General features: G+C 43.0%; 1 protein-coding gene across 3 annotated transcripts in view; it reads left to right on the top strand.

Moving 5' to 3' along the window:
* CCND2 (cyclin D2) overlaps window positions 1–17,362 on the top strand; it is a 41,284-nt gene extending 23,922 nt beyond the window's left edge. For 2 of the 3 annotated variants that reach the window (XM_080391650.1, XM_080391651.1), the window contains one exon: window positions 13,178–17,362. In XM_080391650.1, the coding sequence (XP_080247776.1) occupies window positions 13,178–13,333 (156 nt within the window). In that variant the 3' untranslated portion in view covers window positions 13,334–17,362. The remainder of the gene's footprint in view (window positions 1–13,177) is intronic. The other variant, XR_013928803.1, reaches the window with a different exon arrangement.
* Window positions 17,363–17,672: the final 310 nt, after the last annotated feature.

Genomic DNA, 17,672 nt, shown 5'->3' with positions numbered 1-17,672 from the left:
AGGTCTTTTTACCATCTCATACCAACATACTCTTCATGCCAGTCCCTCTGCTGCCTTCTCCTTGTCCTTCCTCACCCAGGGCACCCTCTTCCTTGGCCCCTCTCTCTTCCTCAGCTGCCCAACCTCTTAACTTAACCAGCCACACCTGCTCCTTATCTACATCAGCCAAACCACCACCCCTGAAGCCAGCCCACAGTTATCTATTATCAATGCTAATTAACCCAGCTTCATTCCTCTACACATCATCACTGTGTGAATGATTTTGTTTTCAAAGAGGAGGTTAGGGAAGAGGAAGAAATGAGAGTTCCTAGGCTTCAGGAGTATCATGCAGCGGAAAAGCGAGGGAATTCACAGAAATAGCAGTTCTACAGAAGAAAAACTTGCTCCCACCGTGCCTTCTGGTAGCCCATAGGAAACCGCAGAGCTGGGGGAGAGTCCTTCCCAATCAGAGGGTCCCAGGGGCTTCTGCTGCTTTTTCTTTTGGTGTGTGTGATTGCTTAGCATGGAAACAAGATGATGGGACTTGCTTATTGGCTTTCAAAAATATGTCACTGTCTGATGTGAAGCATGAAAAATTTCAGCTTCAAAGTTGCAAGCATATAAAAATAGAGAATGATAATGAAATCCTGATGCAACTTAACTGCAATGAGATTTTTCTGAGCTTTTACTGTTTTATAATGATAATTTGAGGGTGCTATCTGTTTGCTAGGAAATAGCAGCATAAACCAGGAGGCTAGAATCAATGGAGTTATTTTAGATTTACAGTGGTGTAACTGAGACTGGAGTTTGGCATTTAGCGCTATAATGTTTTTAATGGAAGTTTCATTAAAACTAGACCAAAAATATGTTATTAATAAACAGCATTTAATTTAGAACCCAGCTGTTGGATAAGCAAACAACCAACACACGAGCGTATCTTTCAAAAACACATTGGTGTTGGCTATCCCTGTATGAATCCAAAGCAATGCTCCAGACTTTAGACAAGATAGTACAAGGCATTCTGCCAGTGTCATTCTAGCGATAACAGTTATTTCTGATAAATAGCTGCGCTGGGCCATTTGATGAAGGTTGAATCACAGTTTGAAGAGATGGTGATGAGGCCATGCAAACCTCAGTTTCATTACTCCTTCCACGTACCAAAATAGCAAGGAGCTACTCTTGGAGAAGTTGAGCAGCCTTAGGGGTAGTGAAAATAGCTCTGCATGGTATAGCTGAATTGCCTTTTCTGGTCATTATTGTCCCAAAGAGTCATTAAGTGCTAGTCCCACACACCTTCACACAGCTCTACAGGATGGCACTGCATGTTCTGATCTGTTTTGCTGCCGCAGGCTGCCACACATTTCCTTCGCTGTTGCTTGAAGAGGAGAGGAGAGGCTGGTGGGCAAAGAGTTAAGGAGACCTACTTACAGGAGGCAGTGAGCTCCCTGTGCATCTCTTGGTGGGTTATTGCAATGGAAAAATAAACAACTCAGGAAGTCAGGAATTTCCATACCACCCCAGACCTGCATCCACTGCACTCAGTATCCTGTCCCTGGTGGAGCCACATGCTTCAGAAAAGGATATGAGCATCCCCGCTGAGTACAATTACGGGATGTGAGGAAGGGTAGCTGAATAGGTAGGGCACGTTATTGCAATCGATATTCAGCTTTTGCCACAGAACCTGTCTGGGGCGAATCTATCTCCTCACCTCCTGGAAGAGCAGCCATCAGTGTGTCAGCTCACTAGCCATGGGTCTGGAAACGGCCATGCCTGGGAGCTTTTTCATAAATCATGTGCAGGGCATGCATGCCCTGGCCTGGCTACTGCTTGTACCTCCCTTTAGTCTGTGCTAGGTCCTTACATTCTCTGGTAGCCCAGATCTCCTCACAGAGGACAAATACATTAAGGTTTCTTGAGGATCTCAAAAAACTACGGCAGGAGTAGGTAGATGAGGTCTTTACCTGTTACAAAGCACCTTGGACCAGTATTTTGTAGGTAAACTCAGGGAGAATTAGGCACACAACTCAGTTTTAAAGCAGAAGTTTGAGCAGAAGGTTGTGTTAGGTGACCTCCAGAGGTTCCTTTCAACCTCTTTCTGTGAGGCCGAGTGCACTGAAATGTAGAAATTATCTTATACTAAAAATGTTCAGACTTACACCATTGGCAAAAGTTGGCAAGGTTAGATATAAGCCGGTTAGTAGCTGTTTCTGTAATAAGCTCTGTAGCACCACAGCTGCCAGAAGGGCTAGCCTGGTTCACTCTGTGGTAGAGAGGGTTGTATTTTCACGTAAGGAGCATCTTCTTCCTAGAGCCCAGCTCTCAAGGTTGCCTCCCCAGCGTCAGCAGCTGGGGAAAGGTTTTCAGGCAGAGCCAGTGTGTAGGCTTGTACATGGGCACAAGTCGTTTTTAAAAGTTTGTTCCCAGATGGGAACTAGTGTGTATTGAGTGGTTTTGAAAATCCAAAGCATATTTAAGGGCCTGAGGTAGAAAGAGAAAAGGAACTGAGCTTTTCTTAAAAATCTTGTCGAAACAGCTGGCTGTGAGCCCTTGAAAATATGGAGTCAGGCTGTTTTTGAAGACTGGATCCATAATAAATAGCATTGAAAATATCTCCACTTAAATGTGCTACATCTGTCAGTGCTGGGATTTTTTTTTTCCTCCCAAGGTCTGCGAAGTTCCTTCAAAAAGATCTCTGTAAATTCTGCACAGAAACAACATTCAGAACCATCACACTCAAGAATTCAGTTTCTGTTGAGCCACAGTATAAAATCATGGAAATCTATCTTGAATGGATAGCATTTGAACATTGTCCCTACAGCACATAAACCATTTATTCCCTCCTTTGTAGTGTTTAGGGCCTGTGGTTTTGGAACCAAGTAACAGGACTTGCTGTATCTTATCCTGCCTTATTTGTTGCAGACCACATTTTGTATGCAAGGAAACAACAGACAAAATAGCCTCCAAAAGAAAGGAAGAATGAGATAGTTTCCTAAGTTGTCTTTGCCTGAGTTGGCAGCTGCTCCGCTTCATTCAGCTTTTTGTTCCCCAGTGAGTGCTGTGCGTGTGTAGCAACAATGGGGTGATGCAGTTACACCGCGGGCTCATGGCGGAGTTCCGTCAGATCCATTCATAAATACAGCCTCGGCCGGCGCGCTGAGGAAGCCAGGCCCCCCGAGGAACCGGCTCCACAGCCCAGGCATTGCCGCCGGCAGAGCTCACGGGCCGCCAATGGACAGTCTGGTCAGAGACTTGCGCCCGACCTCCGGTGGGCAATCTTTGCTCGGCTCATACGGCTTTGTATAATGCAGGCAGGTTGTCACAGTTTTTTTAAAATCCCATTTTTCAATAAATGCTCGCGGCACTTATACAGCAGGGTAAATTTGTTTCTCACAGTTGCAAAATATACCTGTTAGAGATTATCAGCTTGAAATCCCAAGTCACATTAAGCAGGAAGTATAATTTCAGGCATGGCATGTGCCCCTGGGTCACCCTGCCAGTGTTTTGGCTTTACTCTCACTTTTTCCAGTTCTGAAAACATTGTTCTGGCCTGTTGCTATGAGAAATACCCACATGAGCAACAGGAAACCAACAAACTGACTGTTGAAGCAAACAGTGGAATTGAATCTAGAAAGTACACTGTTGAAAGTACTGAAAAGACAGAAATTGCAGAGAAAATTGTGCCTGTTAGTCATTTTATATATTGCATTATTACAATAATGTAGCAATAGAAAATTGTGCCTGTTAGTCATTTTATATATTGCATTATTACAATAATGTAGCAATAGTAAGTGGAGAAATTCTGGCATAGATGATAATTTTTGGGGTTTTTTTTTTTTTTTTGTTAGTCTGCATGAAATGCCCTTTGGAACGGCAAATCACTATTTTTTGCACTTGCAGATGGAAAAATAGAGACGTATCTGTAATTGATGCTCTTTGTTATAGTAGCAAAAATAGACACATTTAGGAGGGAAAATATTTCTGTTTTTAAACAGCCTCCATTAGATATGAGATCACTGAGATACAGTAAATGTAGTAAATGGGCATGATATTCCCACAGCAGCTTTTCAGACGCTTGTTTTGGAGAACATCAGCGAGCTAAAGGCCAGCACTCGGCACACGAAGGCCCCGCTCTGGGAAGGAATCCCTGTTTATGTCAACAATGAAGCATGTGCTTTGGAGAGGTTTGAATTGGGACTTAAAAGTGAACCAGCGGAGGAATCCAGACATCTTTTGTATTTAGGAGTACAGATGACACGTTCCATGCTGGAATTTATGTAAATCCCAACGCTTTAATGCATGTCTGCTTGCTGCTTGCTTAGATTATCCAAGCAATGCATACATGACCGGAGAACAGTGTTGTCACTTCAAATATCTCCAGAATCCTTTCCGTTTATCATAACAGGTCCTCCACCTAAAAAAAGTCCCTTTCTGGCTTCCATTTTGCGATTCGTTTTAAGAAAGAGGTAGAGATCAGGGGTGTTAACCATTATTTGTGAACTCATGAATGTGTATGTGGAAAACCAACCACCCTGTAACACAAAAATGGCAGAAGGCTTTTGTAGCATTCCCAGCTTTGAGACTTCGAGCACTCAGGAAAGCACCCAGGGTTTGAATCTAGGCTCCTAAGTCTGGTCAGGAAATGCAAGAGCGTCAAGAAGTATCCAGTAGAGTTACAGCTCATATTTTGCAGTGTTTGTGTGCATATGTTATATATAACAACAGTTCTACTGTTACTCTTCCGCTGCTGATTGTAGAGGAGAGTAGGGTTGCAGTCTGGCTTTTGAAAGCCCTTAAGAAATGACCCACTCAGTGGCTGAGCAGGATTGTCCTCAGCCTCAGCACTGCACAGGATTTCATGACTCTGCCTTGATGCTGGTCTGAGCGCGGCGCAGCTTGGGCTGTGGTGGTGATGGCGGGCGTGCCGATCCCTGCCGACTTCCTTTGGGTTACCAGGCTGAGTTCTTGGCAGCTGGACATCTGTACATCCAAGGTGGGGCTCTCAGGTGTGGTGTCACTTCTCTTCAGTTGTTTCTTGCTGGTCTGATCAAAGGTTTTTCACTCGTTCACGCTTTGGCTGGTTCTGGCCTTACTTATTCTGTGGTTGCGGATGCACGACACCTCACCATAAAGCTAAGATCTTGTCAAGGGTTAAGTGATTTTTACATTTAACAGAATTAAAATGGAACCTTGTTAAACAGTAGTTTTGCAGTGTTTGGTTTCTTCACTAAATGCTGCCATAATGCATTTTCTCTGGACACTGGTAGTCCTAAATAAGTGCCATCTTGGATGCACAAAAGCTGGGTGGCTGCAAGACTCAGGCCAGTTTCCACGTACCTGCATGTTTCTCTAAATTTAGTTTTCGATAAACAAACAAACATCAGGAGGCTTGCTGGTGTAAGCTTTCTTATTTCTTCTCCCAGGGAAGACCAAAACTGAGATGCAGAAGGGGAATCTAAAAACCACAATACAAAAAAGCACTGTGTCCTGAGGCACTGTGGAAGAGATCAGAGCTAAGTTCATCACTTCTGCACGGCACGCCTCCCTGCCTGCTGGAGTCAATGAGCAGCAACGCTGTGGTGGTTGCTGATACAAGGAGTGCACAGTCTGGTAGACCTGGGTGTTACGTGACCAGTTTGGATCCAGGGGTGCACTATCATTTCTCAGCCCTGCTTGGCTGTGAAATTAATCTGGTGTCTTAAACCTGGTTTAGAGTGGTTGTCATCGTGGGAGTAAGTGCAATGAATGCACAGCTGCAGTTTCCTTATGGTCACAGAAGCTCTGCATTGATTAAAAATGGAGAAAGAGATTAAAGATGCATGGCTGAAGTGTTCTACCTTCTTGTGATAGCCCTCTCCTATTAGCATTTGATAGGAGTGATCTTTTTTGTTGTGGAGAAGGTGGTGTACTGCTACTCAGTTGCTGCGGGATCTGATGCAGAGCCCATTGTCATCTGGAAGGTACCATCTATCAGCCTCGGTTTGGAAGGGCTGCCAAGAAAAACTTGAAAATGGCTATATAAAGTCTATGGCAGAAACACAACCCAAGTTACTAAAACTGCTATAAAATGTCTTTTCAATACCCTCCTTTTTTTTTTTCTTCCTCTTTTTTTTCCTCCCCCCCTTTTTTTCTCTCCTTTTTTAAAATTTAATTTATTTATCGGTCCAGTCATGATCTTACAGGATGGAGAGGATGTCTTGCACCTGTGTAACTCAGTAAGGCTGGGGTGACAGGCTTCGTGGGTCACTGTGAGGTAGTCCTGAAGCTTGGAGCAGTCAGGACTGAAAATCCCAGTAACTACTGGTGTAAAGTTAAGAGCCTGTTGGTTGAGTTGAGTGAGATGCCCCCTCCTAATAGCTTGCCAATGCACTATGAACATCAGTTTAAAACTGGAAGCTGGGATGATGCAGTATAGGGCATATATATTGAAGAGGTGGTGAGAAGTTTGAGAAAGTGAATTATGCGTAATATTCTGCAGGATCTTTGCTAGTGTTTGTGCTTTCTTTCAAGATTGTCATGAATGGAAATTGAAATAATCAATTTGTATTACTTAAATAAGTAGATGCTGCCATAGCGCTGCTGATTCCTCCTTCCAGTCATTTTCGCTGCCAGCATTTCCATCGCAGCCATGAGGGTACCTCATCAGACAGAAAAGCATTTCCTTTCCTTCAAATGCATGTCGAGTGTGCTAGTAAAATCATCCAGGGATGAAATACTTTCAGAAAAAAAAAAAACAACCAAAAAAAACCCCAAAGTTAATTGCTTTTTTAGTTCTGTACATGCTGAAGTAAAAATAAAACTATGGAATGGAAAGTACCTGAACTATTTTAATCATTAAAACTACTAGACCGTATAGAAGAATGGGGAAGTTGATCCATGTGACACACACTTAAAAAAATTTTTTATAAAAACAACAAAGGCAACCCTACAATATTATGAAGGAATGGCTCAGTCCCTGTATTGCAAAATCTAGGGCCGTAACTTCAGTGCATTATAGCGTTCTTTCAAGGAAGATTTGCTGAAAATAGTCTGATTCTTTTTTTTTTTTCTTTGATAAGTTTTTTAAAGCTTTAATTCTCTCTTGTCAGTGCTATCTAGAGTCTGCAAAGCTAAAGTCCACCAGTAAAATATGTACACATGCAGCAGATCCACATAAAACTTGGAGGGGTTAAAAACACTGCATCATGGAAAGGCCAACCTGTTTGTCCTGATAGGTTTTTTGTATGTTTTGTATTGTGTCACTTTGGATTGACAGAAAGTTCCAGTGAACCAAACAGAAGTGGTAGCTCCATCTATAAAATAAGCCACTTGCTGTGTCACACTGTGACAATTGGGATGATAAGATACTCATAATAAATTAATTTTTTGTCTTTTCACTCATGAGATTACCCTCCAGATGGTGTATTTCATACCATCTTAAAGCTAGTTGTGACTCTGACCGTGGTTCAGGTGCACAACAAATGTGATTTTAGGACTTCTCATCTAAGAGTACAAACACTTTGCTCATGTGCCACATTGGCCAGGTGTAAACTTCTGCTGCCAAGTCCAGTTTATTAAAAAAGCCATTGACAGGTTTAGTTGGCATCTCATCTGGCATAAAACACATTGCTCAGATCTGTCCGCAGCACTCTGACATTGTGCTGTGCCACGTATCACCTGTTGTCCGGCAGCTTCCACGGTGAGTAAAAACCCATCTGTGACCTGAATACCTGGGCAGAAGCAGCCGTGTGGGCCTGTGTGTGATCTTCAGCAAACCAGGCAGGCGGGCTGATGGGGTAGTGTGCAGAGCCAGGATTAATGATTGCACAGCCAACAGCCACAGGTAGATGAGTTTGTTGTATCTCCATCATCAGTACTGGAGAGTTTGGGCTGCATCTGCTGGTGCGTTCCAGCTCGTTTTGCTGCATGACTGAGGTTCTCTCCTGAATCTGGCACTGGGTTTTTTTTTTCCTTGCTAGATTTTGTTTGTAGAATTTGCCAACCTGCAAAATAAAGGTTTCACCGTTTTTAGTTTGTGCTGGCCAGGCAATTTTAAGCTCCTGGATGAATGCTTCATAGACAAGACTAATTAAACAGAATGTATTACTCAGACTAATAAAAACTTGAGTTTTAATATGCAAATAGCAACTCTTTTTCAGAAAGCTATTTAATGTTGAATGCAACATGCTGGTCGTTTTACCATAGTATTCTTTGTTTTAAAGAATTCAGTGGTACATTATTTTAAGTTCAAAATGTAAGTCTAGACCAGAGCTAACACATGACAGAAGAAATCTATCAGTGGCCTGTGGATCCCTGTACAAAATAAAATCCATGCAAACTGTGACAGTTCCAGTCTGGGCCTCTTCAGAAATGACCCATTTCTCTATAAGATTGCCTAGAGATTTAATTAACCTCTTCATACATTAAATGAAGTGGCATATTGACCATCAGAAGTTTGTATAATATGTAACGGTGTAAGTGATCATATTTAAGGGTGTTTAGAAACAAAAAATTGGCTCGAAATGCTGAAGCCTTCTGTTCCGTGTGTCACCACCCTTCCTTCCCCAAGGCTGGCTGCAAGGAAATTGCCTCATTAAGCTCTCCAGTCTGAAGCTGCTTGTAAAAACTCTGGCTTATTTTCAGAGCAACATACTACTTTGAAATTGGGCACCACTGTGCTTTAAAAGAAGAGATTCTTATACCCAAAACTCCCTGCATTACGAGTGTAGTCTGTTACAAGAGTCTCCAAACCGGTGTCCCTGCGCTTCCTTCCATTTGAAAATGCCTTGACCATTGACATGACTTGTTGCCCTCTCACAAACAGGTGAATGTTTACAATAGACCTAAAACTTGCCCAGGCTAATAACAGGGAATTTTCTTTATCTGAGTTTCTGATAGCTTTTGCTAGGTAAGTAGTTTGGGAAAAAGATGAGGGGTATTTCCAGCTCCCATCATTAAACAAGCGATTTCCAGTATTAGGAAATCACTAAGCCCCTGGTAATACAAGAGCAAGTCCCAGCTGTAAAAAAAATGTTTACCTGGTTAAACAGAAGTACATATTCTTGCCTTAAAAAAATCAGTTTTACCAGCAGCAGCAGGAAAGTGTCAGCAGACAGGGAAGCCCCTCTCCTTAGCTTTTACTAAATAAAGGAAGAACCTAATGAGGTGAGGAAGGTTAAATTTTGCTTATCTGTGCTGGATCTCATCACCAGAAGATCCACTGTGCTCACGTTTTACTGCATCTTCAAGGCATTTGTCTCAGCCTCTCACTTATGAGGCTTCCTGCTCTACTCCAGATAAGTTAGATACAAAAGTTTCCCTTCTCTCCAGGAGTGGGACTCCAGCAGATGGCAGCCCCCAGCTGATGGGAGTGCAGGCAGGAATGGGCTGCTGCCCAGTGCTCTGCCTGCCAGGCAGCTCCGGGAGGCTGGGTTTAGGTGTGCCCTCCTCCATCAAACTCCAGCTGTAATGGAGCCTGCGCATGAACCATGTGTTTGGTAACGGTGTGGCTTTTTGATGAACCGTCTGCTGGCGTGGTTGCCGCAGGAGGAGCTGTGCAGCAGCTGGGATGCTGGGAAAGGCAGTGGGCACTGGTGTGCGGATGGAGGAAGAGATGCAGCCCAGTGTGGGTCTACCCAGGGCCACAGCCTAGGTGCTGGGATGAGCTGGTGTCCTGTCTCAGGGCAGGGGAAGCAGTGATCTGGCACACCGAGACCAGTGTTTTCCAACACAGCCTTCCTGCTGTTTCTCTCGAGTGGTCATTTCTTTAGTACACCAATAATATCTGCATCCCACTGAGCTGACTTGACGTTTTGGGTGCTCTGTGGTTCCAAGCTCCATGGTTATTCACTGGTTGCAAATGATTGTGATTATGTGGTGGCTGTGGCAATGCAGTGGTAGTGCCCATGAGATACCTCTGCTCTTCCAAGAGCATCATTGCTGCTCACAGAGCATCAGGATGAATTGCAGGAGTGATAGAAATCAGGGCATGACCTAAAAGTGGCTACAAAGAGCTTGGGGTGATCTCTGTAATACATCTAATGCAGGAGACGTTCCAGTATACAGGCAAGGACTGGTACAACCAAGAGCAGGGTGCCACACTCTGTTGCTGTATTGTGGGCTACACTGGTGCCTGCTGGAGCTCAGGAGCAGAGTGCGGTGCTCCATGAGATGGCCTGCAACCAGTCACCTGAATTCAGTGTTCAGTGCTTCCCAGGCCAACTTCAAAAAACCCTCCACGTCCCAGCTTCCTTTGGCATCATGCTTCATTTGTATTCTGACTGTGCCAGTGGTATGGCACATACGTTCCGTTTTTCCTATAACGAGGAGGGAAACGTGGGTGTCTGCGCTGGCAAGAGAACTCCTGTGCTCAGCCAAGCATAGATGCAAACAGGATGGTGGTTGCCTTCCTCCAAAGCACAGGCCTCCTCCACCATAAGGGCTTTGAATGAATGCAACGTGCAATTTTCTGAGACATGTGTCCTTGTAGAAGAATGAAGCTGGGTTAATTATCATTGATAATATACAGCTTATATTATATTATCAAAATAATATTATCAATGATAATTAACCCAGCTTCATTCTTCTACATGTCCTTACTAACCTTGGGCTGCATTTCTTGAGGACACCAAAAAGTATTTGACCCCCCCTTTCATATGCCATGCCAAATTCTAATTACACTTAATCTCAGAAAAATACAACAGTGGGAACTGGTTAGAAGCTAGCTGATGTTGGTAAAATCACCGGCTTTCCTTAACTCTTTCCTTGGATATAGCAGCACTTTTTGTTGTTGTTGTGGTTTCTCCCCTTCCATAAAAAAGCCAGTCTGAGGCAGAGGGCAAAGCGTGGGACAGTTGTTCTCCAGTGACTGTTGCTTGGGAGAGGTGCTGGCAGTGAGCAGAATTGCCTACATGCCCTGGGCTGGGTGTGGGATGGCTGCAAGCCACTTAGCGTGACCACAGCTCCTCTCCCAGGGGCAGCCCCACAGTCCCTGGCTCTTGGGACAAAAGGTGAACGTGCGGAAGGCTTGGTCTGCCTGCCACGTGCACACGGTGTTGCAGCAGAGGTTTTTCATGTCGCCGTGCCCCGTACTTTGTTTTGCCATGGCGTCACTCACCATGCTGAGGGAAAAAACTTCTGGGTCAGGTTGTACATGAGTAGTCCAGACACTCAGGAGATTTCAATGACATTTCACTCTGACTTTAGCTGGTGTCATCCACATCACTATGAATACTTTAGTCTGTAATACAGCCAGCATCTCGTCCAACCCCTTTTTTCTGGGTCAGTTTGAGAAACTGTCCCTCATGGCCTCCCTTTGGCTGATGCACCTTCAGAGAAACGTTGTGATACTTCATTATATTAAGCAGGGCAGTTTCATGACAAGGAGAGGACATGGTTTTGCAGCTGGCAGCTGCTGGCTAGTAGCCAAGGAAAATGGGTGTTCGTGACCCACTGGAGCTAATTGCGCTCATCACAAACATAAATGTCGTCAGTGGGACATACACTCTGCATTTGACGTGTTTTCCCAATCGGGCTAGGATGACAAATTAAACCTCTACACATGAATATTTCAAACTCTCCTGAATAACCTGGTATTGTGTAGAGAAAGTGGGCATGTTGGTCAGAGCCCAGCTCCCCAGCATTGCAGTCACATCCCATACTGGGTTCCAGGGATGACACAAGCGCCTGTGGAACCCCATGGAGGTCAGTGCCCAGCTCTGTTCTTCACCTCCCCTGCCTGAGAGTGGGAATGGGAAAGTGGTCTCATCGCCCCTGCCAGATGCTGCCGGAGCTCTGGTTAAAATACTCTGCTTTAAAACTCCTGCTACCAAAACCTGTGTTTCTCAACTGCCTGAAGTCTTTGGGAGAGACCCAGCTCTTATGCAGGCCAAGGCTTCAGTGAATGCGCAGTATTGGTACCTTTTCCATTATTGTAGAAGGACTCCTCAGGGATGCATTTAGAAAAAGCCATTTATCCATCATAGCACCACCTGCCCACCTACACAGCGTTGTATTGATATGCTCACATTCCCAGCACACTGCACATAATTGGCATTGTGTTTATACGGTCATGGCTTGGCTTCTATTTTGCAATTTTTGTTACAACCAAGTGTTCATCAATGTTTTCTCACTCTTTGTTTAAATTATCATATTATTAGGTCTTCCAGCCTATTACAAAAATGTGGAACATCCTGTAGTATTTTCATAGTTGTCTTCTTCATCACTGTAACTGGTTTAAGCATGGTGAATCCTTCACATTTATTTGTTTATTCATACTTTATGTTTATCGCAGGACTTCTAATGTGCAGGGCCACAATTCTGTGTTGTTGTACCGTGTCCTGCTCTTTCTCCCAACTGTTATGTAGTATAATTCGTAATGTAGTGGTCTCTGAGGCTTGGTTGTGTGTTTTTGACTTACATCTTTTTCTATTACCTGTCTTTGCTTTAATGTCTTCTCTGAATTACTGCCAGTAGCTATTCCTGGGGCTGTCAAAATCATCATGCTCTCAGAAAGAAGGTGTGGGAGCGTACCCTACACCTCCTCTTCTTCCCTCCTCTGCTGCTGAAATCACTTTTCGTCTCTGGAATGTGCTCAGAGAACAATAATGTGGCTGCATGTTTGGGGCTGCATTGTTCTTTCCCCTTGCATCAATTTCCACAGATAAACAGACTCTTCTTTTGCCTTTGCCTCCAGGACCCAAATGCATGACTGATTAAAACTCAGCTGCAGAGCACTGCACATTTTCAGGGACCTCAGAACTTCTCTTTGATTTACCATCCATTTGCTTAACAGTAAAACTGAAGTGCCCCTGTCTGTGTGACCTCGGTAGCACACGTTGGTTATTTCAGGAGAAAAATGCAGCTTTTCTGTACTGAAGACCCACCCAAGATACTGAACCCTGCATAGGAGAATGCAAAATTTCATACACCTTGCCCTACGTTTTTTACATCACTTTGGATTCCTGCTCAAGAAAACCACACAAAGGAGCAAGGACAGGTAAAATACTAAGATTTGGAGAGTCTAATAAACGTGGCATTAGCATTGTTTAACCCAGGGAATTTGTACGCAGTGATTACCTGTGAGAGAGAATTCAGGGTCATTTTCTGTCACAGCAGACACTCCTTGGGAATACCAGATCGATGCTTTTCCAGCTTCTGCTAATGCAGTAAGGAAAAAAAGCCTTATCTCCATTAACAGATCAATTTGCTTTTTATCCTCTAGGACTGCCTTAAAGCTTGTCAAGAACAGATCGAAGCGGTGCTAGTAAACAGCCTTAGGCAAGTCCGGCAGCAGCAACAGCAAAGCAATCCTTCTAAGACGGTGGACGAACTGGACCAGGCCAGCACTCCCACAGATGTGAGAGATATCAACCTGTGAGGACATCAGCACAGAAAGTCACGCTTGCTCCCCGAGCCCTTTTATTTTTGTTATTATTTTTAGAATGATTTTTTTTTTTTAATCTGCTCCCACATAGAACGTATTTAAAGCTCTTTTAGGTAAAAAAAAAATATACAAAAACTGAATAATGAAAAAAAAAAAAAGCATTTGGTGCCTGTGATGTTCTACAGAAGGGAATCTCACAATATATTTGGTAATCGCTATTTGATTATGTATCAGTGATATTAAATGCTTATAAAAGCATACAAACTAGCTAGATAAATGTAAGCCTGCATTTGTGGGAACAAAGTAGAGTGTACTTGTCTGTGTTATTATGACCTAGTGCATACACCCCTTTTTTAGATTCAAGAAAGGAATCGTGTGTGCGATTTTATGGCTTGACTAGATTGCAAAGCAATAGAATAAGGGGTTTAGGGCAAAGTGGGAAAAGATCCCTGAAGCAATTGAACCATTCTGAATGCAGAAGAGATTTGCTGATCTGTCACCTCTGTTATTAGTCAGAAGTGTTTGTTGGATCTCTGTATGTTAGTTTTGTTTACTCTTGCTGTCTGTGGTAGCTGCTACCTAAGAAAGAAGATGCTTTATTTTGCCAGCCAGAAGAGCAGGTGGTTTTTTGTTTTTGTTCGTTTGGTTTTGGGTTTTTTGTTGATTTTTCTTTTTTTTTTTTTTTTTTTTTCAAATTCCCCTCTCCCCTCTTGACTTTTTCTACTTTTCCTTCAGAGATGGTTCATTCTAAACACAGCAGCATCTTTGGCATAAGGGCAATTCCATTTACCCAGCTGTGGGCCAAGCCAAAGTTACCGAGTGTTCATGTTAGATGGGGGAAATGCACCAATTAATTCCGACCAGTTGGCTAATCAGACCGCCTTTGGATTGCAAGATGCGGTGGATCATCTGTGAAAAGCATTATATTCCTTTACAGTGCTAATGCTTCACGTCAATGTTAACTTTTGGCAGCTCCTTAGCTCGGCTGTAAAGACATTTAAATGATGCTCTGTCCATCTTCCTTTTTAACATAACCTCACTGTGTTAAAGAAGATGAGATTTGGTTTGATCCCTCTTCTATCTACCCATCTTCCCCCACCACCCCCGCACACTTTTTCAGCATTTCATTAACTTTATTGATCCACAGTGAGTGTTTTTGTAAACCATTTCATTCGAAAAGCACTTTGAAAATTGTTCCTAAGGGATTAAATGAGATGGTTTATGACGATTTTGCTGAGCAAAAAAAAAAAAAAAAAAAAAAAAAAGGGAAAAAAAGAAAAAAAAAAAAAGAAGTCACAAAAGCAAAGCATATAGCTTTTTATAGTCGATATTTTCCAGTATCTGGTGTACTTGGTTAGTTGCGGTGTTGCTGGAAATACCAACACCTGCTTCAGATGACATTCCTGTCATGACATTCCGGATAAAAGCCTAATGATTTGTATTGTTCAGTGTCACAGAAGGATCTTAATACCACCTGCATGCATATCTATGGACAACGAAAGAAAAGTGCTGGTGCAAAACGACACGAGTGGTAAACATCAAGGTGTGTGACTTGGAGTTTTATTACAAAAGCGTATTCAGTGTACTTGAATTTATTTTTCTGCTCCATCTGTAACGAAGAGGCATTTAGATGGCAAAGGAGTGTTGGAGCAAATTTTTTTTTTTTTTTTTGCACAGTCGTATTAACAGTTTGCAAATATACAGTATGAAGCTGTTGGTTGAAATGTTAATGTTTGCATTTTTAAGACAAAAATCCAGAAAGAACATGCTACTTCAAAGAATATTATATGAATGGACTCAGCCGTATTTGGCTAGATGAGGGTAGAAAATGGAGTAAGATTCTAAGGTTTTGTTGGTTTTTTGGGTTTTGGGGGGTTTTTGGTTTTGGTTTGTTTTTTTTTTTTTGCGCTGCTAAGAAGCTATGATTTGTTTCATTCTTATTCACATTAACAGTACTTAGCTGTATTGTTTCACTGAGTGTGCTGCTATTTTATAAACATTTTTATAATATATTATTTTACTGCTTAAATTTCAAATCCTGAAGTAGATGGTTAAGTGGAGATATGATGAGTTCTTTGATTTACTGGAAATGCCCTGTACAGTTGTTTTTTTCCTAATAGCGTGTTCATGATTATTTTTTTTTAATTTTATTTTATTTTTTCCTTCTTTCTTTTTTTTTTTTCCTTCCTTCCTGATCACATCCTGCAAAGATGGTATACTTACCTCAGGTTTACTGGACAAAACAGAAATGGTTCCCATTTTCACAATACCTCACAACGTGACAGTTTGGTTTTTGCGGCCAGCGCTCCGGCCGTGCCGGGGAGAGGTTGCAGGCAGCCGGGGCACTGGCTCTCTTTCGGTCTTCGGTATCCTTTTCATAGTGGAAAAAATACACTGACTCTCCACCGGCAGCTTCGCCGGAGCAGGTCCATGTTTTCCAAAACCAGTGGTGGGGACAGACTTGTTACTCTCACCGCTGTCACCTCTCGCCTCGATGTTCCACGTTGGGAGCACCTGAAGTTCAGCAATGGTGTCTCTCCTGGAGGAAAAAAAACAGTTAATTTTGTGGAAGCAAGACTCTGGAACTACACTCAGCATGTATATGACAGATCAGATCATTCCCTGACAGCCTTCATATGTTAGCAAACGTGGCTTCACGGGGAGGCATGCCAGAGGGTCCCCACATGGTGGGGTGACCTCTCTGTGCGCTGGGCTGTCATGCAGCCGCCCACAGCAAGCGTAGGCACCACGTCCATCATGTGTGCTTGGTTTGTTCCCCTCCACGCTGTAGGTCGTAGGTCGAGTGTAGGAGGGAGGAGCACTGATGTGCGTGCTCCTGCCCCCCATCCCATCTCCTGTGGTGCCCTGGTCCCATGTGGGCATCCCCTCCTGCAGTATTGTCCCCCCAGGGTGCTGCAGCACTGTTGGGGAAGGGGGCTGAGGTCTGCCACCAAGCTTGGCTCCTCACGCGGCAGTCGGAGGGGTGGGCTGTGCTGGAAGGGGCGGCACTGTTCAGCAGCTCTGATGCTTCACAGGGACCCAGCAGGTCTGCATGGGTCACTGCTGGGGGTAAGAGTGTCCTCGGCTGCAGTGATGTACTCAAAACATGCTAACTGTCTGGTTACACCCAGCAGAGTACTGTATTTGAAGTCTGGAAAACCTAGAACTTGAGCATTATCACAGTAGCATTCACAATAAAAAAAATGCCTAGTTACTCCTTTTTAACAGATACTAAAAAAAGTATACTATTATTGCAAATGAGGTGTGAGATTTTTTCGCCTGAATTGCAGAAATCATAACCTTTCCCGTTGATTAATTCAAAAAGTACATTGCTGTTTATACCTTCGCAAGTGCCAAAGGATTGGCGCAGTTGCTAAAAGCGTTTCTCTCTCGGCTTCCTATTGATGGTACTTCGGTGACCTTCCCCTCCCTCCCGTTATTGTAGTGAAGGAGCACCTCGTAATCTATTTATTTATATTCCCAACCTGCTTGTGAAAGAGAAAAATACTATTAATCCCATTTCAATGTCAGTGATTTATGCTTGAATAATCGGACAGCTCCTAATTACTCAGCAGACCACCTGGCCACTGGATTTTTTCCACTATGTTTATTACCATGTTCTCATGTACCTCAGAAATCACTCTCGGTTGCACAGTTTCTGTTCTCAAACTTTTTTTTTTTTTTTTTCTTTATTGAGTGTGATGCCATATCAAGTCAACGTTATTCTCTCACAATGTGCTCTTTAAGAGGTGTGGATGTTTATATGGTCAGGGGATGCTAGAAAGTGCGGTAGTAGACATGTTCAGTGTAAACAAAAGTATTTAGAAAGTACGGGAGGTTGTTTTTGATGGATAAGACTCTGATACAGTGTAGTCTTGATTACCTTTTTAAAGGTCTTCTTTGTTCAGTGTTGTCATTTTTATTAATAACCTGTTGTTTTGACTAGTTTAAAGATGGTTTTAAGAAAAGTGTTTTGGCAGGATTAGGTATGCTGTATGGACAATAAACTCACCTTGACCTAAATTTGCCTGTCTTGGTTTTATTCATTCAGTGTGAAGATGGTGCCAAAGCAGCCTCTGATCTAGACAGGTGGTGTTAGCAGGCATATAAAACGTGAACAATCGAATGTTGCAGGCACAGAACAAGTTTTCCTCTAAAGCGTAGCTTGTTGCCTGCTGGACAGGCAAATTTTGACGTGTTTCTTCAGTGAAACAAATCCTGTGAGATTTAAGGAGAACAGTCCTAAAAACAGTAAGTTGCTGGATCAAATAATTTTGTGTAAATTAAATGTAGCTAGTGGAAAAGTGCTCATAAGTACACGGGAATGCACATT

The sequence above is a fragment of the Falco punctatus genome (assembly GCF_963210335.1).
Source record: "Falco punctatus genome assembly, chromosome: 6".
Taxonomy (NCBI): Eukaryota; Metazoa; Chordata; class Aves; order Falconiformes; family Falconidae; genus Falco; species Falco punctatus.
This window is presented reverse-complemented; position numbering and strand designations above follow the sequence as displayed.